This window comes from Camelus ferus, chromosome 32, assembly GCF_009834535.1.
Source record: "Camelus ferus isolate YT-003-E chromosome 32, BCGSAC_Cfer_1.0, whole genome shotgun sequence".
NCBI lineage: Eukaryota > Metazoa > Chordata > Mammalia > Artiodactyla > Camelidae > Camelus > Camelus ferus.
Genome location: NC_045727.1, coordinates 3973229 through 3995153, shown reverse-complemented (window position 1 = coordinate 3995153; position 21925 = coordinate 3973229). Strand labels below are relative to the sequence as shown.

General features: G+C 53.5%; 2 protein-coding genes across 20 annotated transcripts in view; one reads left to right on the top strand and one right to left on the bottom strand.

Annotated features, from left to right (window-relative positions):
* Positions 1-203: 203 nt before the first annotated feature.
* On the top strand, positions 204-9211 carry PHETA1 (PH domain containing endocytic trafficking adaptor 1). Of its 12 annotated transcripts, XM_032471441.1 has the most exons (5): positions 439-1715; positions 1968-2050; positions 2857-3001; positions 4467-4568; positions 4882-7635. In XM_032471441.1, exon 5 carries the CDS (start codon positions 4915-4917, stop codon positions 5608-5610), a length of 696 nt encoding a protein of 231 aa, XP_032327332.1. In that variant the 5' UTR covers positions 439-1715; positions 1968-2050; positions 2857-3001; positions 4467-4568; positions 4882-4914; the 3' UTR covers positions 5611-7635. The 12 variants fall into 12 exon arrangements, 10 of the variants coding, with proteins under 10 accessions (XP_032327332.1, XP_032327326.1, XP_032327325.1 ...); XM_032471435.1 differs by lacking the exons at positions 2857-3001; positions 4467-4568 and having other exon boundaries at positions 440-676; positions 814-1715; XM_032471439.1 differs by lacking the exon at positions 4467-4568 and having other exon boundaries at positions 442-676.
* Positions 9212-14150: 4939 nt separating this feature from the next.
* CUX2 (cut like homeobox 2) overlaps positions 14151-21925 on the bottom strand; it is a 241094-nt gene continuing 233319 nt past the window's right edge. For all 8 annotated transcript variants that reach the window (XM_032471785.1, XM_032471790.1, XM_032471787.1 and 5 more), the window contains 2 exons: positions 20527-20800; positions 14151-17138 (listed from right to left, as the gene is read on the bottom strand). In XM_032471785.1, coding sequence (XP_032327676.1) covers positions 16337-17138; positions 20527-20800 — 1076 coding nt within the window. In that variant the 3' untranslated portion in view covers positions 14151-16336. The remainder of the gene's footprint in view (positions 17139-20526; positions 20801-21925) is intronic.

Below are 21925 nucleotides of genomic sequence, written 5' to 3'. Positions count from 1 at the left end.
TATAGGACAGTCCTGTATTGACTTTGTCATGATGCCTGAAATGTCCTGAATTCAGCTTTTTTTCAATAAATCACACATTTTCGGCAGAGTTATTTTTCAAATTTAGCTGGGTGTTAAACTTGCTAAATCTGGCAACACTAGCCAGGGAGGAGCTTGAACTCCAAGCCCAGGGCTTCAGCGACTGGTCCAGCCCAGGGCCCCGATGCTTTTCCCAGACGAATCCGCCCCTTATATCTACCTCTGGAAGCTCGTGGAGTCTCCGGGATCTAATCTTCTTTCCCGAAACAGGGCACTGGAGGATTCCTAAACCAGTTGCGGTTCCTTTAAGAGTGGTTTCGGGGGCGGGCTCACAGGGACTTGGCGAATCCCGGGTGTGTCGGGTCGGAGCTGGCCAATCCAGGCTGGGGGGTCGGCCGCGGGGGCGGGCCAGGCACGGGCTGGGTGGGAAGGGTTAAAGAGGCGCGCCCGTGGTTCGCGGACAGTCCGGCTGCTCCCGCCTCCTTCCGTCGGGTCCGTGCTCTCCGGCGGCTGCGCCGGACCGGCAGCCGGGGAGACAAAGCACCGCCGCTGCCGTGGCTGCCGCCAACACCTGGCAGGTCCCGGGCCATGGCCGGGCCGCCCCGCGGCTCCGTGCCTCCCGTCCCGCCGCCGCCGTCGCCTTAGGCCGCGCCTCGAGGTAAGGCCGGTCTGGCGGGGGGACGCGGGACCGGGCTCGGGCCGCTGTGGGCCTGGGGGTCCCTCGGCCGTCTGGAGAGACCTCTGCTGGGGATCTGTCCATTTGCGATTCCACGCCAGTGGTAATTTTATCATCAGGGACCCCAGCTGCCCTGGGTGAACTTGACCGATGACCCATAAGAGACCTCCGCTGCTGGGGGAATTCTGCGGACGAGCGCTCCACTTGGCTCCCACATTCTACAGTTGACCACCCCATCTACGCTCTGGCTGTACTTCAAGGAACATGCCACACAGAAAAGGACAGAGGGCAGCTAGGAGCAATGGCCTGGATGGCGGTCCTGGCGTCCTTGTGGCCGCTGCCCAGGAGCTCTTCAGGGTTCCTAGCACATGTTTTTCTGCCAGTACCCGCCACACCCTCTCCCACATGCCCACTGCTAGGGGACAGTTGTGGCAGCTGGATCCAACCCCAGAACCTGCCGTTCTGGCTTTTTTCCTTGAAGTGAGCACCAAAATGCTACGCCTCAGTTTCCCCAGAGTCCTGGGTTCTGGGCCATCTGGGACCCTGGAGTCTTGGAGCTGATTATTTGCCTTTGGCCAGCTTCTTGACTACTGCCCAGCATTTTGCAAAATGGCTCTTCAGGATTAATTTGTTCAGTTCCAAGAGGGACGGATTTTCATGCTGTCATTTTACAGATGAGGTTGTGTTTTCAAGGCCCTTCAGCCTGGACTGGCAGAGGCGAGAACTAGGCCCTGGGACCAGAGAGGGGCTGGGTTGGTCCCTTGCAGCTTCCTGCCTGGCCAGGGACTGTTGAATCAGCAGCAGTGCCCACAGTGGACTCTGAACTTCTTGGAAAACTGCATGTGCCTGGGGAGATAAGCCAGGGACGAGGCCCTCCCAGAGGCTTGAGCTGGTGCCCCCGCTGCTTCCTGCCCTCCTCTCTTCCTTGCTGGGCTGGAGGAGGCAGGGCCTTGGGCAGACAGGGGTCCTGTGGTGGCTGGTGACCTTGGGCCAGGGCAGGGAAAGAAGGCTGCTGCTGAGTGTGAGGGAAATTGCTTTTCCTTTGTCCTTAATAGGGTGGGGTGGGGTGGGGTGGGCTGGTGACACTCCACGATCAGCCCTTTTGGGCTGGTTGCCCAGAGCATGGGATTCTAGGCACAGAATTGTACCTTTGGGCAAGTTATTTAAGCTCTTTGTGCCTCAGTTTCCACATCTATGAATGTGGGATTGGGAACAGATTCCTCATGGGGCTGTTGGGAGGTTTAAGTAGATAACTGTTTGATTCATATTGCAGGTATCTGAGCACCAACTACATGCCAGGCACTGGAATTCAGACAGAGAACCCCTGCCCTCCTAGAGCAGGCAAAAATGACCCAGGTAATTTCAGGCTGAGGTGTGGGACAGTGACTAGGGGCATCTCTTGTATACAGAGACCTCCTCCTCCCTGAGGAGGTGATGGTTGAGCTGAAACTGAAGGATAAGGAGTTGGCCATATGAAGGTATGGGAAAGGCATTCAGTCAGAGGGAACAGTCAGGGCAGAGTCCCTGAGGTGGGAATATGCCCGGTGTGTTTGAGGAGCAACAAGGAGGCCAGGGTGGCTAGAGTCAAGTGAGCAAGGGGGGAAGAGATGGGGGGGATCTTGGAGGCCTTGGGGGAGACTGAATTTTATACTGAGAGAAGCAGGGAGCCATGGGAAGGTTTGAAGTAGGGGAGGGATGTGATTAGATTTAGTTTGAACAGGATCCCTCTGTGGGGAATGATCCTCTGTGGGACCAAGGCAAGAGCTGAGAAGGAGTTATGAACTTACCTTGAAGAACATGGACAAGGGGGCAAAAGTGGAGGCAGGGAGACGAGTGAAGAGGCTACTGTAGCTGTCTAGGTGAGCCACGATGGGGGGCCTAGAAGGAGAGGTGGCAGTGAGTAGAGATTAGGCCGTGATTTGGAAGAGGTTTCAGGCGGATCAGCTGGACTTACTGAGGGATCAGATGTGGAGGTTAGGGGGGCACCAAGGGCATTTGTCAAGACAGAGAACACTGAGGGGAGCATTTGGAGAGGCTGAACATCAACAGCTCCACGGCTGAGCATGTACTGGGTCTGGCACTGTGCTCAGTGCTTCTACGTAGTCACTGTATCATCGTCACAACAACCCTGACTTAGGTGTTGTTATGATCCGATTTTACAGATGTGGAAACAGAGGCCCAGAGAGGCCTAAAGCTTGCCCAGGGTCACACAGCCTGGACACTGCAGAGCTGACATTTGAACCCAGAGAAGAGCAAGCTGAAACCAGAACTGGGCAGAGGGCAGGGAAGTGATCAGTGGCCTGAGAGGTAGGAGGGAAATGGGGCAAGTAGCTTGGGTGGTTCCTGTGAGAAATGGGGCCAAAGTCCACATGGATGTTGTTGGGGGGGTGGGGAGGAATCCCTCCCACTTTGCAGAGAGAGAAACTGAGGCTCAGAGAGGGGCAGTCCGCGTTTGAAGTCACACAGCTCAGGGAGGCAGAGCAGGGATTAAGCACCCTGTGTCTTCAGGGGTTGTGGCCTTGGCCCAGCTGCTAGGTGCAGGACAGGCTGATATCAGCACTAAATTTTCTGATATTGCCTATTCCAGGCAGACTTTCTTGAGTGCTTAGGCAGGTGAGATGAGGTGGATTCTGTTGAGTAATTGTGTCCTCCACCCTGGGTCAAGTTCCTTGTCTGGGCCCCAGTATGGCCAGCTGCTCTGAGGAGAGCCACCACCCATACCTCATTCCTCCAGGTCCCGAGTAAGGCACTGCCCAGTTTGGGGAATGAACATTAACTGTGCACCTACTGCATTCCAGCAGCTTTACATACTTTGCCTCTTGAACAATGTGGCCACTGTCCTATGTAGTGTGAGGTTTTGAAGCAGAAGCATGAGGTGCATCTGCAGAGTGGCTGTGGAAAACCCCAAGGGAGGTGTAGCCATGCTGGGGACCCAGGTGCCATCTCCCACTAATTCCTACCTGGCTAGTGTTGTCCCCATTAGATACTCCTTGGGGGAAAGTGGTAAAATCACTGTGGCCAGATGCATAGTTAGATTCCTCTACTTCAAATGGGTGCACAATGCCCTCCCCCCAGCCCCTCCCTATGAGTGTGGGTGGACCAAGCTCTGGGCCCTTTACCTGGATTATTTTATAACAATCTTTTCTGCCATTCTGACTGCATCCCCCACCTGTCCCCTTTCTCACTCTGCTCCAGCCTCACTGACCTTCTCAAGTGCACCAGCAGTTTCTACCTCAGGGCCCTTGCACTTGCTATTTCCTCTGTCTGTCATGTCCCAGGAGCTCCCTCCCTCACCTCCTTCAGGTCTCTGCTCAAATGTCACCTTCTCAGTACAGCCTTTCTTGATGACCCTGTTAAAATCAAACACTCTTCTTGTCCTTAACACTCCTGACCCCCTCCCTGTCTTATATTTTCCACAGCAGTTAAGACCATCTGACAGACACATTTTATCTGTTACTGTCTGCTCCCCTCACCTGCCACTAGCACATCAGCACCAGGAGGGCAGTGACCCCCCCATCTTGTTTACTGCTCTATACCTAATGCCTAGAACAGTGCTTGGCACATAGTAGGTGCCCAGTAAATGTTTGATGAATGAAGTCTCCACAGCCCTCTGAAATAAGTTCTGTTCATATCCCCATTTCATGGATGGGCAAATCAAAGCTGAGTTTTGAAATCAGCAGAGCAGGAACCTGACCACAGTGGGTCTGCCGTGTGGTACCCAGGAATGATGGAAACAGCAGGGCCTGAAATGGGGCCTGGGTTTGAATTTCAGATCCCTGAAACTCGCTTTGTGACCTTGGACAAGTGGCTTACCTCGCTGTACTTTGTTTCCCCATCTGTGAAATGAGGGGGATGCTAGTCCCTGCCACCTAAGTTTTGTTTTGAGATTTAATGAGTTCTGTATCTCGAATGCTTGGCATGCACTAGGAATCCTCAGCGGGATTTGGGGGAGGTGGGGCAGCAGGAGGGTTACCCGCCTGGCTTCTGGGGCCAGTCAGACGTGGGTTCAGATCCTGGCCCTGCTGCTGAAGAGCCCTGTGAGCTCGGCAGGCTGTTCTGCTCTTTGGGCCTCAGTTTCCTCATCTGTGAACTGGGGATGATGACTGCCTGTGGCGGCCGAGGGTGGGTTGGGGTGGGGTCACCCGAGGCGGCGGCCGCGTGAATAACCGCTGTCCTGGTGGGGACAGGTCCCCAGGCCCCACAGGCCCCGCCGCGCCGCCATGAAGCTGAACGAGCGCAGCCTGGCCTTCTACGCCACCTGCGACACCCCGGCCGACAACGAGGGCTTCCTGTACAAGAAGGGCGGCCGGCACGCGGCCTACCACCGCCGCTGGTTCGTGCTGCGCGGCAACATGCTCTTCTACTTCGAGGACGCAGCCAGCCGCGAGCCCGTGGGCGTCATCATCCTGGAGGGCTGCACGGTGGAGCTGGTGGAGGCGGCCGAGGAGTTCGCCTTCGCCGTGCGCTTCGCCGGGGCCCGGGCCCGCACCTACGTGCTGGCGGCCGAGAGCCAGGCGGCCATGGAGGGCTGGGTGAAGGCGCTGTCGCGGGCCAGCTTCGACTACCTGCGGCTGGTGGTGCGCGAGCTGGAGCGGCAGCTGGAGGCCGTGCGCTCGGGCGGCGCCGCCCCGCCCCGCCGGCCCCGCGCCCTCCCGCCCAAGGAGAATGGCTGTGCCGTCTGGAGCGCCGAGCCCGCCGCCGCCACCGCCCCTGCCCCTGCGGGCGCCACCCCGGGCTCCCAGCCCGGCCCAGAGCCCCCGCCGCTGCCGCCCCGCCGGCGGGCCTCGGCGCCCAACGGGCCTCTCGACTCGGCCTCCTTCGCGCAGCTGCACGAGTGGTACGGACAGGAGGTCAGGGCGCTGCGGAGCCAGTGGCTCAAGAGCCAGGCCCAGCCTGAGGGTGGGGGTGAGGCCTGAACGGAGGGGAATCGGTCAAGCCCTGCCCTGAGGTCACCAGGAGCCCTGGATCTGGTGCCACTCCAGCCCCAGGCCCTGCCAACAGGCCCAGCTCCGGGACTCTAGGGGACCTGGTCCTGAGGGAAATCGTGGTCAGGGTCAGCCCTGCGACCCCTGCTGGGCCTGCTTTTGGGGACTCAAGCTCTGAGCAGTTGCTGGGTTCTAAGGGGAGCTTTGGGACCTCTGTTAGCTTGGAGAAAGCCCAGCCTTGAGGGGCCACCACGCCTGATTCTCAAGAGAATCCAGGCTCTGGATGAGCCTCAAGCAGCCGGAGGGCTGGTGTCAGAGAACTGTAGCCCCATATCCAGCCTTGCAGGTGCCTTGGTCACCTGGCCTGTATCACCCAGCAGAGACCTGTTGCTGGCAATAGGCCTCAGCTGGGGCGACTCCAGACTGGGCCTCACATGGACAGAGGAGGCTGGGCTCTGCCACACCACACCTGGGCCTGACCTTTTGCTCAGCCTGCCAGAGGAGCTGCCTGCCTCCAGGCCGCCTGCCTGCCTGCCTGCCTGCCTGCCTCCCTCCAGGAGCAGCAGGTGCAGGAGGTGACACAGGCGTGGGATTTTGTGCGTGACCAGTACTGTGAGATTGCCTGGTCCCCAGGGCTCTGGAGTGGGGCCCGGACAGGACTTTACCCTTGGGCCTCAGCCAGCCTTGAGGTGTGCTCCTGGCACGGTGGCCCTCTGGCTTTGGGCCACGTCTGTGTTCCTGTGGTAGCTCTCATGTTCTCCCAACACTCCTTTTAACCATCCTTCTGCCTTCTCTTGGAGCCAGCTCTTCCACCCCCAGCCTGGGGTGGGGCCTCTCAGGAGCTCGCCTGACCTTGTCCAGTCCTGGGCTGGGCAGCTGTGGCCTGAGCTGACTTTCCAGCAGGTTCCCCAAGGAGGAGGGGCCATGAGCTGACTCGCAGCCCAGAAAGGGCCCAGGTGCCAATCCGACAGGGGCAAAAAAGCAGCCGTGAAGTCGTGTTTGGTGTCCAGAACCCTGTCCCTCCCCATCACAGCCCTTCACTGAGCTCACAGACTCAGCCCCCCTCTTACCCACAACGTTCTGACAGGGAGACCAGGTCTCACTTTGCGTTGAGGCCAACTGCTATTTCGCTGTTTTCACTCACCACGGTGGCCATTCTTCATCCAGGGAGAATCTCAGGGGGCTGGGACACTCCTGGCCCTCAAGCTGGTCATGTTTACAGTCCTCAGTGCCCCAAAATGGGGACCCCCTGAGGACACCTCTGCCCCAATCTTTATTTCCCCAGGGCCTTCCTCTTGGTAACAGACTGGGCTCTTCGCCCCTTCTTGCTGTCTTTGGAGACCCCAGGGCTTAGGGAAGAACAGGGGGCTGTCTGTGTGTCTGCATCACCAGCTCACTGCTGGCTCAGTTGACTGGGGCTTCAGTTTTAATTTAATTTTAATACTTAGGGTGGTTTTTTCCTAGCAACAAAGCTTGGTGATTTCACTGCTTTTGTTTCTTGTTGGCTGGTGGGAAGGGATAGGGTGCCCTGCTTCCTGCCTTGGCCAGTGGGGGAGGGGGAGATAGTTGGCACTGCCCCCAAGGAGAGGGCATAGAGCCTTGGCTGGAGACAAAGACACTTCAAGAATCTCACGTGATTCTTTGCCTTCTCCCTGGCAAGTCCTGCTCTCCTGCAGGTGCCTCTGGGGGTCTTGGTACGCTTCCCATCGCCCTCTTCCCCAAGTCCTGAGTGGTGGAGGTGGGGATGGCAGCTCTTGCCCATAGGCTCTGGGTCTCAGGGGTGTTAGGGTTAGTGCCCAGTGCCATGTCCTGGCCACCAGACCCAGCTGGTGGGGTGAGGTGTTGGTCCCAGTCCTGATGTAGGTTTACAAGCTCTAAAGGTACAATCCTCCCCACCTTCCCCACCTAAAGCGCAACATGGGATCATGCTGCCTCTGGGGTTGGGTTGGGGAGAGATAATAGGCAGCTTGGGAGATATAAAGGCTAAAGTAAAATAAACAAAAGTTTATCAAGTAATGGCTGGTTGTGTCATTTTTTTCTACCAGATTCCTTGATTGATTTGCTTTGCAGAGCCTGGGGCAGGCCTTGCAAGAGAGATTGACTAGTGTGTGCTGAGTGCTCCCGTGGCTAATGCTGTCAGGCACGTTCTTACAACCTCTTATGGCAGATACTGGCCCCCTTTTACAGATAAGGCTCAGAGAGGTTAAGAAATCTACAAAGTTCACACAGCTACAAAGTGTCAGAGCAGGGATGTAACCTGGAATCCTGTGGAAGAAGGAAGAGCCATTGAGAGGAGTATGAGGGGACATGGAGTCCCAAAGTTCCTTTTCAGAGGGGAGAGGAGGCTGGGGGAAAGGTGAGGATTTGAAAGTCAACTGTGGGCTGAAGGCCTGACAGCTGGGAGGGATGCCACACTGGCTTTCCTCACTGATCGGTTCCTGGTGGCTACCTGAGGGCTTCGAGTGAGGAGGATTCTGGCATCAATGCTAGTTTGGAGGGAAACAGCCTGTGATTGATTAGTGATGTCTGCTGTGAGCAAAGGGTGGATGGTGGCAGTTATTCTGCTATATATCTGTCATCTCAGACTCATCAAGTACGTTTGCTGGGCTAATGGGGGGTTCACAGGCGGGAAGGGGCTGGTCCAAGGTCATCTAGCATGATAGACAGGCCCTAGGTCTTCTTAATGTGGGTCCAGAGCTCGGTCACATGTCTCTGGCCAGCCTGGAAAAATCATGCTCACTCAGGAAAATGTGGCTTAGGATGAGCAACCTATAAATCCTGGGTCTGCAGAACAAAAAACACTAAGGTCAGGGAATCATGCTACTCATGAGCATCTAGTGAATGCTGAGTAACTCCTTCCACCTCTCCTGGGACCGCAGCTGATAGATGGGGGCTGGGCAATGCCTCCTCACACAGGCTGAGTCAGGGCGCTGCTGCCTGTGGCACGTGTGACTGCAGCCACCACAGGGCCGGGGGCACAGAATGGGAAATAGCAGGAGAGGGAGAGCCCCAAGAGGGAAGGTCACAAGTGAGCCCTCACCGGCCAGGCTTCTTAGGAATGCCTCCTTGGAGCCAACTGAAAGGGGGAGGCGAGACAAGTCAGTCAGAACCTCAGGGTTGTGCATCGGTCTGTTAAAAGTGTTCCCTCTTGACTTTCAGGAGGTGTTTGGGGCATGTGCCTAAGGAAGACCTCAACATCCCAGGAGCAGGACAAAGTGGAGAAGACTGTCTACCTGAACAGTATTTGGGGGATACTGTGTGTGTTCAGAAGGAATATTCTGAGAAGCTGCTTGGGGTAGGGGGTGAGAGCCTCAAGGAGGGCAAACTGGCCAGAAGTTACGGGTTCGCTGCCCAACGTCTATCTACCCTAAATGACTAGTCAAATCCTGTCAGAGGTGCTGCTCCCACCTGATTTGCAGGGATAGGCTAAACGAGCTGTTAAAGAATGGCTGTGTGTTGGGAGGGTGGGCAAAGTGAGTGAAGGGGGTCAACTGTATGGTGATGGATGGCAACAAAATATGTGGTGGTGATCACTTTTAGTGTGTACAGATGTCAAATTATAATGCTGTACACCTAAAACATATTAAAAAACTGTCAGATATATATATAAAAGAATGGCTGTGTGACCCCATTTTTGCCAATGACGTGTGAGTGGAAGGGTTCTCTTGCTTCTAAAAAGAGACACAATGAAGAGCTAGCTCCTCACTGTGTTTTTAGGAGTAAGGTATGTTTCATGCCTGGAGCTGTGGCAGCCATTTTGTGATCATGAAGTAGGCTATGCTAAGGAAAATATCCCTTGCACACACTTGAAAACATCCTTGAACTGCAGAACCACTGGACCCAGGAAACTGCCCTACCTCTGGATGGCTTGTTATTTGAGGTAACAAATGTTTGAAGCTTTAAGGGGAGGCTTTTTTGTTATTTGCAGTCAGAGGCTTCCTAATGGACAAGCTGGAGTGACTGCAGCTGCTCCCTTTAAGGAGTGTGGCTCTGGGTAACCCAACCACAGAGCTGTTCCAGCTCAGTGGGGTGAAGGTTAGGGCTAGGGTAGGATTCTCTGGGGCAGCAGAAGGCCACTATTTCTCTCATTCTTTCCCTGGATGCCTTTCATTTCTCTTCTTCTGAGTGACCAAATATTGAAAGACAAGCACTCTCCCTGCCACCCCGCCTCACCCCTCGCTCCACCCCAGCTTCTGGCCCAGCACCTTTTATGTTCTTAAACAGGGCTGTTTTGTCCCTGCTCTGGCTAGATCTGGCTAGATCTGGCGCCAACTGTCCACTCCTCTCAACCCCTCCCCAGATCACTTCTCCTCACCTTACACAAACTTTGTTATGCAAAAGGCCCTGCTACTGTCCCAATTTCTAAATCACAGCATCCAAAAAGCAAAATTCTTCCACTGCTTAAACCTAGCCACAGAGTTTGCATTTCCTGAAGACTTTTAAAAAGGTGGGCCCATGAATTATTTTTTAGTTAGCAGTTTTAAAACGGCTGTCTGCTCCTGGCAGAGGGGTCAGAGGTGCCTCAGCCTGGTCTCCTGTGCTGAGAGCCATGGCTGTGGCCATTCTTGACAGGTGCAGCTCTGAAAGCACTTGGGCGCTGGGGCCACCGCCCCCTCTTCACTGTCCAGGGCACCACTGTCACTGCTTCTCTACTTGGGGGCCTGAGGATTCCTGGGGCAGCGCGCTCAAGCCCCCTGGACCGCAGCTCCTTGACAGCAGGGAGCAGGCAGGTCTGCCTCCTGTGAACCCCAAGGGTGGGCACAGGTGTGTCTGTAATCGCCTCTCCTGCCCGCTCAGCTCACAAGAGTCTTCCCTCCCTGACTGCAGCTGCTTGGGCAGGAGCTGGTCCCCAGACACAATCTGGGACAATCAGGGCCCTGGGAATTTTGAATCGGGGGCACAGACGAAGCTGGCTATGAGGAGGCCTTAGAGAGAGAATGAACGGATCAAAATAGCCTCTGCGGTGTCCTGAAGCCTGGCTGGATCTCTTGCCCTTGGATTTCACAAGGTTTCCTCTGGGTCTTCCCAGTAAACTGTCTGCACATCTTTAAGTGGATCATAATTTCTTCCAACCCAACAGTTACCGGTGATGCCAGGACACCCAGTGAAGATTTGTTCTGTACCCCTATGCTTGTCTGTTTCACCAGCATCCTTTTTAGGCCACACAAAACAGAGTGAATTAGAATTGCCTCCCATTTACTGAGACCTATGACATCTCAGTCACCTGGGGGGTAGTTCTTAAAAATGCAGATTCCTGGGCCCTGGCTCCAGGAATTCTGGGTCAGTAGGTGGGGGCAGGGCCAAGAATGCTGCATTTTGAGTAAGAAACAAGAGATTTTAGAACCACAGCTTGAGAGATGCTCATTTACTCTTCAAAGAAACTTCTAAGGCAGGTTGGTAGCCAGCCCCCATGACGGTCCCCAATGAGCCTTGCCTCTTGGGGGCCACACCCTTGTGTAGTCCCTTCCCTTACTGAATCATGGTAGGCCGGTGTAGCCAAGAGGATACTGTGGAAGCCACTGTGGCCCCTGCCTCGCTCACTTATAGCTGCCGTGTCATGAGGACACTCAAGCAGCCCTGTGGAAAGGCCCACCTGCCGAGGAACTGAAATGCCCAGCCAACAGCCAGCACCTGCTTGCCCACCATCCTAGTGCACCTTCTTGCAAGTGGATTCTCCAGCCCCAGAACAGTCTTCAGATGACCTCAGGCATGGCTGACAGCTTAACTGTAACCTCCTGAGAGACCCAGGAGCCAGAACCACCCAGGTAAGCCACTTTCAAATTCCTGACCCACAGAGACTGTGAGATAAATGTTTATTGTTTTAGGCCACTAAGTTTTGGGTCATTATGCAGTAACAGACAACAAATACAGGTAGATACTACTATGATCATGTCCATTTTACAGATAAGGAAACTGAGCCTCTAATAATAGAGAGTCAAACCCAAGCCAGGATGAGTTCAAAGCCATTGCTTTTAATAACTATATACCCTAAGGGGCTGGAGAAGGCCACAGACCATTAAAGAGATCAACTGTTTTATCCCTCTCATTGTTGGCCAAGGTCACTCAGTGGTCCCTGCTCATGCCCACTGCTCTGGAGTTTGGAGGGGTGGCTTCAGCTTCCTGGGTGCCTGTACAGCAACACACCTGTGCCTTGGCTATGGAGTTCTTGGCCCCAGTGGTCACTGGCCAATCAGCCAGGTGAGGTCTGACTTTTACATTCACCAGTAGGGGCTGGGAGGTGCGGCTCCTAATGTGAGGTGCTTAACTGGGAGGAAAAGGAGGGCAGGGGTGGGAAGCAAGGACCACAGAGGCCTGAGGTCATGGCCTGTGTTGGGAGTGGGCCCTGCCACTCTCCTCTCTCCCCAGGCAGATGGAACCTCCTACTTTCCTAGAAGTACAAGTCTGACCATAGCAACCCCCTGCCTCACCCTCCCCACCATGGCTCCCCAGTGCACTCAGGGGAAAGGTCTGTTTCCCACCATGCCCCAGGGGGCTTCAGGATCTGACCCTTGTCCCTCTTCCTCCATCTACACCCTCCTCCGAACTCCACCCTCCTTTGCACTTGTTTCCTCACGCCCTTGTCCCTGTCCTCTGTCTTGCCAGCTATTCCTTCTGCCCTCTTTGTATGCTTCTCTTCTTACTCCTATTGTCATTCAGGTGTCCATGGAGATGCCCCCTCCACCAGGAAGCCTTCCTGGACCCCAAAACTCATGCTCTCAACCCTCATGGTATTTCCGCCATCGAAGCACTGAGTACACAGCAGGTACTCAATCCATAAGTATTACCTGGACAAACAGTTGCCAAATCGCCCCCAGCTTGGCTCCCTGCTCTCCTCTGTTCCCCGATCTAAACCTGGGTATGCCTCCAAGGCCTTCCCTGCTATCTCATGCCTCTCTAGTCTCTCCACTCCCAGCTCTCCCATGGTCCCTAGTTCACAATACCACAATTCTGTGTTTTTGCTACATTTTCTACTCTAGACAGGCAGCGACTGCAGACACAATGTCGACACCAAAGCCAGTGGTCCAGATGGAGCTTTGGTGCCCAGAGCCCAGGGGGCACATACTTCTGCAGGTTCTTACGTGGTTTGTGTGTGTCAGATGTGGCTTCCTCCTCCACTCCTGCCCCACCTACACCCTGGGGCCACATTCTGGGGATTTCAGACTCTGACCTTCTCTAGAGCTGCAAACCAAGGTACAAAGGGCAAGTCCTTGGCTTGACTTCTTTCGAGTCCTTATAACTACCTTATAAGGAAGGTCCCATTATGATCATCCCCACTTTACAGCTCAGAAACTGAGGCACAGAGAAGCTAGGCATTTGCTCAGGTCATATCTGTAGCTGGGGTTAAGACCAGGTGGTCTGGCTCCACACCCTGAGCTCTTGACTCCCATCCTGATTCTGAGCAAAGGCCGGGCCAACTGAAACGTCATCCTGAGTAGCTAGCTCAGGACCCCGAGGGCCCATGGGGGCTTGGCTCTTCCTCGCTACTGCCCTCCTCCCTGTGAGGGGTGCTCAGGCATCCCAGGTCGTCCTGCTGGGTTTGACTATCCTATATCCAATAGTTATCCTAACCAAGGGAGAGGTCATTAATCACAAGGACGTGCGGAAAAACCGGTGCTCAGAAGGTTTCCAAAGAGGAAAAGTCTGTCTCGGGATGCCATGCGCCCTTGGCTCATGGGTGAGTAACGTTTAATGCCACTTCAGGAACCCTCTCGATACCATTAGTCAGGAAAAAAACAAACCTCTTGCAGCCTGATGCACAGAGAGACTCATGATCACGGGTCGAAAGAACCCAACCCCTGCTCATGAAAACAAGCAATACAGAGCCCTTAGGTGCCACAGTTTTAGGTGTTTAACATGCATGATTATTCCTGATAATGACCTTCTGAGTTGGCTGCTCTGATACCCCCATTTTTTAGATGTCGAATCCGAAGCTTTAGTTATACACTGGGAAGGGGGTAGGTGTTGGTCACCAGGAAGCCCCTCTTGGCATTTTCCCCTCAGGGGGATGGGGCCCCCATCACTCACACACTCCACTGACATGGGCACAGCTTGTAAAAATCAGCTGGTCTTGGGGTCATGGCCCCCAGTTTGGGGGGCAGGGTGTGAATCTTGGCTCCTTAGATCTAGACCAGCTTCCACCTGCTGCACTGAGTGGAAAGTGGATTCCAATCCTTACATCGTCCTCTGTTGGAGCCCAGAGCACAACCGCCAACCGAGATGTCCACAGGCCCGGGCAGGTGGCGCAGGCGCAGACTGAGACACACCACTGGCACGTGTCCTGACGGGGGTGGCCGCTGCTCAGTGGCTGCTGTCACACTGGAACTTGGGCCCAGTGTGGCCAGATCTTACTATTTGCAAGTGAAGCCAGTAACTGTGATTTTTACATCATATGCCCCCATATTTGAATGATGGCAAATGAATTAAAAAAAAACAATTTTTAAATATAGCGCTTTGTAAAACACCTGAGGGCCAGCTCTGACCCCCGATTTGCACCCCCAGCTCCAGAACAAAGCAAGCAGGACACCCAGACATTATTATACAATTCTGTATTGACTGACGCGTTTATTACAGAACATGTTCCTTTCTTTTTTTTTTTTTTTTTGAATTTAAACAAAGTTCATCAATCTCTCATAGAAACAGTTTTGTGGGTTTTTGTTCTGTGTTTACCGTTATAGGACGCGAACCTGACAAAGTTGTTCACGGGCCTGCTAGCTTTAGGGACAACAGGATTTCCATGTTCAAAAGACCGTACTAAGTGCTTCATCAAATCCCATCACACAAAAGCCAGATGTAGTCCTCTAAGAATCGCAGTCTGCATGTAAGCCTGGATTTCAGGGTTGTGTGGGTTTCAACAGTAAAAAGTGGCATGTTCCCCCACGGTTGCCTTAATTGCGACAGGGCGGTGGTGGCTAAAAGGAGATGTTTCGTTTGTTCCAGATTTGATTGCTCTGAAAATTGGTCACTGTTTCCTATTGTCAAAATACAAAAATACCTTCATCTGGATAAAAATGTATACAGTGGAAAACTCTGCGATGCATAGCCTGGGTGTATGGAAAAGGAGGTTTTCCTGCAGGGTTTGCGTTGTTCTTCATCGGTTGGCGTGGAGACTGCAGCCTGGGCTGGGTGCATGAGAGCTGAGATTTCTGGAATGGCCCTCAGCTGTCTCCTTCTGGTCACTGGATTTTGCCGGCCTGGTTTCAAAATACTTGCTGCATCCTTGGAGCCCTCCCATCAGCCACCTCTCCCACTGGCATTGGGTTGGCACCGATTATGACCGCCTTTCATCGTCATTCTGGACTCAGCTGGGAAGCCGCCCAATTCAGCCTTCCCACAGTTTGGAAAAGTAAAAGAAAACCAGGAGAGGTTCAACAACCAATATGGTGGCCGGCCGTTCCATCCAAATTGGGAACTCTCCCCCTAGAAACCAGGATGATGGAGATGCTGGAGAAAGGGTTTCTCTGAGTTGGGGGGTTGAGTCTTTGTTCCCCAAAAGGTCATGTGTTAGAAGGCAGGAGGGTGGACTTGGAGATTATGGTGGTCATGCTGTGGTGAACTCAACCTTTTAGCTTTGTTCTGCACACACCTGGAGGGGCAGGTGCCTTCCAGAAACAGCACTAGGGTCAACGTGAGAGAAGATGGTGACACGGGGAGCTGGGGTCTCTAGTTTGATGAATCTACTTTTTGGTGCTGGGTGCTGAGCTGGGGGCTTGTGGGATGAACAATGCTGTTATTTTCTTAAAACACAAGGAGGGGAAGATGGCAGCTAGCCTCGCTCTGGAAAGCCAGTGGGGAAACTTCCTGCGCTGTGGCCACGATTCAGGTTGGGGAATGGGGTCACTCTGCGCCATACCCCGGTTTCCAAAGGATCCAGATGGATGAGATGGATGTCCAGCCTCGACGGCCCACAGGTTTCTGACTGGAGGGAGTGTAAGCAGTTTGTTTGGTTACATCTCGGATAGGATGGTCGGCCACAGCCCACATCTCTACAACATTTACAATGGCACGGGACATTCTGTGCTGTCAAGGTTGCAAAACAGACCACCAGAATGAAACACATCCTCAACGGCATCAGGGTTTTCATTTAGAGTCTTTTGGACTTTCTCTTTTCAGCACGGTTTCTGGAAGGACGGTAGCAATGTGCTGTGTCTCAGACAGACGTGGAAAAAAAACCGCGGATCAAAGGTTATCTAAATTTTGGTCAGTCTTATAGTGTTTTGTGATGGCTTTGAACAATTGTCTTCTTTTAATCTCATCTAGTGGCAAAAACGACACAACTTCAGTGTATACTTCGCAACAGTTGTGACAGCGTCCTGATTTTATAACTCTCTGTAATATCAAAACAGCATTGGCTGGGAATAAATTCCAAAGGATCCTTTATTAAAATATCTAAAAGAGGTCTATAAATATTTATTTATTTTTCTAAAAGAGTTGTGAGTTTCCAGGTGAAACTGTGGCGCCACTTCGCTTCTGTCTCCTGTGGAGAGATCCGGGTGGAGAAGAGGGTGCTCCCTGGGGCCGGGGCTGCTGAAAAGAGGAGGCAGCGGCACCCGCCCCACCTGCTCACTCGCAGCTTTGCAGAACTAGGATTACAGCAAAATGTAGATGGCCTAAAGGTGCTGTCCACGTCGTGGTGGCGAAGCTCCTCCTTTCCTTACGGCGCCTCGGCTGGGAGAAAGGGGTGTGAAGGGGAGGGCGGCCGCCCAGGGCGCCCCCGCCTTTAGAACTCCCACTCCAGAGCCTCCTCCCGATTGGCAGCCCTCTCCAGCCGGTAGATGATGCTGTTCAGGTTGGCCATCTTCTCGTGCCGCCTCTGCAAGTTGGGGTTCACCTTGGCGCTGGGGTGCAAGGCCCCGGCCGTGTCAGCAGTGGGGCTGGCACTCGGCACTTTGGCGGGGGGGACACCGGGTGGGGAGGGGGAGATGGGAGCTGAGGAGGAGGGGACTGGGGACACAGACATCATGAGGCCCGGCGAGGAGGCAGCCGAGGGTGAGTTCAGTGACGCTTCTAGGCTGCAGCGTGAGGACTCCGAGGCCGACTTAAAACTTAGAGGGTCTGGGTGGAGCCGCTCCCCACCCTCGCTCTCCTGGGGGGGCTGCAGTGAGGGGCAGGCTGGGGTGGTCCCTCCGGGAAGGAGCAGGCCTGGGGCTGCTTTCGGGAGTCCGTCGTTACCCAGAGGGTCGGGATGCACCTCCGTGGAGGAACCCTGGCCTTTGTCCGGCTCCTCTGAATCCCGGAGCTGGCCGCCTGCCCCTTCCTCAGCAGTCTCCTCAGTCTGTTCCTCCTTAATCCTCACTTGAGCCTTGTCCTGGGGGGTCAGGGGTGTGATGCTCTCCTCGGGACCCTCCTGGAGCTTTAGTTCTTTCATGGTAGGTTTCTGGTCCTCAGCCTCAGAGTCAGGGCTCGGCAGGGTGGGGTCTGGGTGGGAGTGGCCTGGTGGCAGGATGCCAGGACCCCCACTGGGCTCGAGGTCTGGTTCCTCTTGGGTCCCTTCCACCAACATCTCCCGGCGCATCCGGGACCTGGGGCAGAGACGGCGGTGAGCAAGGGGCGAGATGTGGCCCCGGCTAACCCTGGGCTCAAATCACACAAGTGGCATTTGACCCCACCCACTTCCCTCGGGGGCTCACTAGGTACTAAGCTTCTTCACATCCAGCATCTTAGTAACTTCACAACCCCACAAGGTGAGAGCTATTATCATCCCCACTTCACAGAAGAGGAAACAAGGCTCAGAGTTGTTGAGTGACTTGCCCCAGGTCACACAGCCAGGACTTGAACTCAGGGCTGTTGGATTCCAAAGTTCACAATATGGACCTGTGCTGTCCAGACAGTAGCCACTGGTCACATGTGGTTCTCTCAGTAATAAAGTTTTTATATTGATTACATGTTGATATGGTTATATTTGTATGTATGGGTTAAATACAATATACTATTATAATTTAATGTTTCTTTTTATTAAAAACATGTGGCTATGTAGCTTTTATTGTATTTCTATTGGACAGCGCTGTTCTAGAGCATTTCTCAAAGTCAAACCCAGATCTAGTTTGTGGCAATAATTCCCTGCTTCTTTCCTGAAGGGACTCTCAGACATCAGTCCCTTCTGATGAGGCACATACAGTAACTTGTCTAGGTCAGCAAAGCACACAGAGACAGAGCCGGGACCGGAACCTGGTACCCTGAATTCTAGTCCAAAACCCATCCTCTCTTCACTTCAATGGGCTCCCTGCTGTTGGAGAGAACCTTAGTCTCATACACTGTGTTTTAGAGCAGGAAAAGCTAGGAATGGGTCTAACTCCATTAATTATTTTCCTGTATAGCATGAAGTCCAGAGAGGTCAAATCACTCGTTCAAGGTCACAGAGCAACAGGGCTTCCTCAGCATCTTCAAAGCTGTAGCCCTCTGCCCATTTATAGTAATAATATCATATATTATATTAATAACATAATAATAACGAAGTACATGTTTACAGATATACAACACTACCACTTATAAACTGTAATTATAAATACCATAATCATGGGAGCTTACCATGTATCAGGTGCTGGCCCAGCACTTTCTGCAGATTATTTCATTTATTTTTCATAATAAGCTTATGAGGGGGATGCTAGTCTCACTCCCACTGACAAAGGTGACAAGGCTCAGAGAGGCACAGGGAAAGCCACGGTCACACAGCCAGCAAGCCGTGCAGTTGGGCTCTGAACTCAGCCGTCCAGCTATACTCTCCTGCCTCCCTGCCCAGGTGGGGGGTGGGGCCCCCACCCCAGGATCCTCAGCCTGGGGGAATATGAGGGGTGATCTGGCTCACTTCCCTCTCTTAGTCCCTAATCCCTCCACAAAGACAGCCTTGCTCACCTTCCAGGGGACTCTGCCATCTCCTTTAGTCCCCTTGAGAGGGAAGAGCTGCTGGGAACAGAGGGGAGTCCTAATTGTTTCCACTAAGGTGGGATTTGAGGGTGTTTTGTTTGTTTTTGTTTTAGTGGGGAAGTAATTAGGTTTACTCATTTATTTTAATGGAGGTACTGGGGATTGAACCCAAGACTTCACGTACGCTAAGCACACATTCTACCACTGAGCTATACCCTCCTCCCTGAGGGTGTTTTGGGATGGTGCAAGGCCTGAAGCTCTGTCATCAGAACTTCCAAACTGTAGATTAAGTATAAATATGAGACTAATAGTCATTCACACCATAGTAAAAATTAGCCACCCCACTTCCTCACTCCCAAGTCTACAGCAGTTTCCTCCTGGTAATTTTTTCTCAAAACATCCTACTGTTCACCTTTCCCAGAGCTCACTGTAGTTTGTAATGACACATTAATACGAGTACTCAGTCAACAGTGACCTCCCCTGCTGATGTGTAAAGGATGCAAGGACTTTGTCTTATTCTCTCTGGTGCCCGGCACAGAGCAGGTGAGCGATAATATTTACCAAATGAAGTAATGTATTCTCCCATACTTATAACTCCTTGAGAGTGGTTTCTTTTGGGAGGGGAATTCCATGCTCCTTCAAAGCCCAGCTCAAATACCCCCTCTTCTGTAGAATCTTCCCCAGGTAAAATTCCCTTTTCTCGTAGTCTGCTACTTCCTGTTTCACAGCTTTTATTATGCTGTAGTGAATGTATCTTGTTTGCGATGTTAAGCTCCCTAAGGGCAGGGATGATAGCCTTGAACCCCAGTATCTCCAGATCCTGGCTCCCTACGCATACATGGCAAATTTTGTTGAGTGAATATGTTGGGTAATAATGGAAGGCTCAGTTCCTGTGGGGAACAAGAGGGGAGAGAACACCCCCACATCCCACTGGGAGGAAGGACATAAGGCTTTAAGGACCTCTGTCATTTGTCGTTTGGCAGACTGAGCCAGAATAATAAGCAATATTTACAATGTGTTTATGCCTAAAGTTTTTCCTTGGATCCTCAGTTCAGCATTGTAGGGTAAGTATTAGGTTCCTTATCTGTAAAACAGGGATGAGACTCAGAGAGGTACAGTGGTTTGCCCAATAACACACAGCAAAGTGTGAACTCAGGTCTGTGGATGCCCAAGCCTGGGCTGTGGAGAGGGGATTTCAGGTGTTCCACCCTTCCAGGCTCCTCCTTCCTCTTCTCTCTTGGGGATCAAGAGACTCTCCTCTCTGGCACCACAGGGGCACCAGAGACATCACTTGCTCTAACTTGGTGGGGAGTGCCTCGGAGGATGGGCCTTGAAATCCCATCAAGTCCTCCCCACAGGGCTCTCGGGAAGCCCCTCGCAGTCTCCTTGGGAATTGCTGGACCCAGTCAATGCCCTGCGCTGGCTCTGGGACTAAACCCCCAGGCAGCCCAGCTACTGCAGGTCAGATCCTCCTAGGACTAGGGACTGGTGAGCGGGGGAGGGAAGCTGCAAACAGGCGTCACCCACTCCGAGGCAGGTGGGGCCCGAGGGGTTTCCTTTGGCCTCGGGCACAGGAGAGGCCAAGAGCTCTATCGGGGCTCCGGCAAGTCTCAGTGGGTAGGCAGGGTTCCTCAGGCCTGTGCCCCAAACACCATTTCCTGACTCTTTACAGAGGCAGATGCAGAACAAGCTGAGTGAAGGCATAATAAAGATACTGTGTGCCTGGTCTTTTATGTAAGTCTGTCAGCCCCATCACATCCTCTGGACAATGCTATGAAGAAGATCCCATCTTGGTTCCCATTTTATAAGGTGGAAGACTGAGGCTCAGGGAGGTGAGGTCACTTGCCCAGGCCTCACAGCTGAAAATGGTGAAGCTGGGACTTACATTCAGGTTTGCCTGTGTTATGAATCTAAACACCTGTGCAATACGGTCTCCGCATCACCCAGAGGCCACATTGGGCTCTTCCAGGCCCTGGGAAGCGGAAGTGGGTCTGGCTGAGACCTCTGCCCACCCGCCCAGCGGCCACTCCCCACCAGTGGGCCCACCTGTAGTTGTGGAACCAGTTGATGACGGTGTTGGTCTTGAGGTTGAGCTGGAAGGAGAGGAGCTCGATGGTCTGCTGGGAGGGGTAGGGCTCCAGCTGGTAGGCCTTCCTCAGCGCCTCCTTCTCCTCAGGGGCCAGCACCACTCGGGGCTTCTTGATTTGCAGGAGGCTGAGATCCTGGGGCTGCAGGCAAGGGCTGGGGCACTCGGAGCGGGTGGCTGGAGACTCACTGTCTGAGCCGGTGCTGATGAGGCCGTACCTGCGCTTCAGGTAGGCTGAGGCGGGCGGGGCAGGGAGGGGGGAGGGCTGAGAGGGGCCGACCAGAGGCCCATCGCTACCCGAGCTGAATGGAGCGTCAGCCAGCCGTCCTCAGAGCCCTTCCAGCCCCAAACCTAAGGCCCCCTGCCCAGTCTCAGCCTTTTCTCCCTCCTCGCTCTCCTTCCACTTCCTCCTGATCCTGCGGCCGAGACGCCGGCCTACCCACACCTGCCCCCGTGTCTGGTCATTAGCAACCTAAGTGTTAACACCTGTAGAGGGTTTAGCAGCGTGCCTCGCCTCACAGATAGGAAGTGCTTGCAGAAGGCTGCTCTGTGGCATTCTCTTGATTGCCAGAAGTGTCCTTGAATTTCACTAGTTTTATTGCGGGTGGGGGCAGGACATTACTTTTCAACAAACACAGTAATTGCATGATGCATCTCAGTTTCAAATCATCAAAAGGTGGGGGGGAAAAGCCCACCTCACTCAGAATGGAGGAAGGAAGGTATTAGGGTCTCCTTTAATCCTCACGGCAATGCCCTGATTGAGATGCTACAACTCTTTCTTTCAGATGAAGGAGGAAGCAGCAAACAGAGGGGAAGTAACTTGCCCAAGGTCACACAGCCTGGGAGCAGCAGGTCAAGTTCTTAGCTGTCTGACGCCAACAGCCCAGCCCTGGCCCGGCCCCACGTGCCCCTTACTGCCTGGCTTGACCCTGGACCCTCATCATGAACTTTCTTGGTGCCCTGGATGACAACTTTTCAACTTGTATCTTATCTCCCAGCTGGACCCTGAGAGCTTTTTAAGACCCAGGAATCCTCTACGCACAGCATGAGGCTAGGTGGGCACAAAGCAGGTGCTGAAGGCCGGCTCTTTTTTTCAGGGATATAAAATATTAGACAATGTGACAATCTGCAGTTCCTTGTCCACTCCCACGGTGGGGGATTCTTGCTGGGTCAGTTCTGTGCTTTGCTGTGTAGAATCTGGGTAATGGGCAAAGGCGGTTCACCCGAGAGGGAGCTGATGCAGAGGACGGAGGCATCAGTGCGAGAGAACGTTTTGAGGAATGTATAGTTGTGGCTGCAAGACTTGGGAGTAGCTCTGAGTGTGTGAAGGGATGCTGAGAGAGATGGGGTATTGGAATT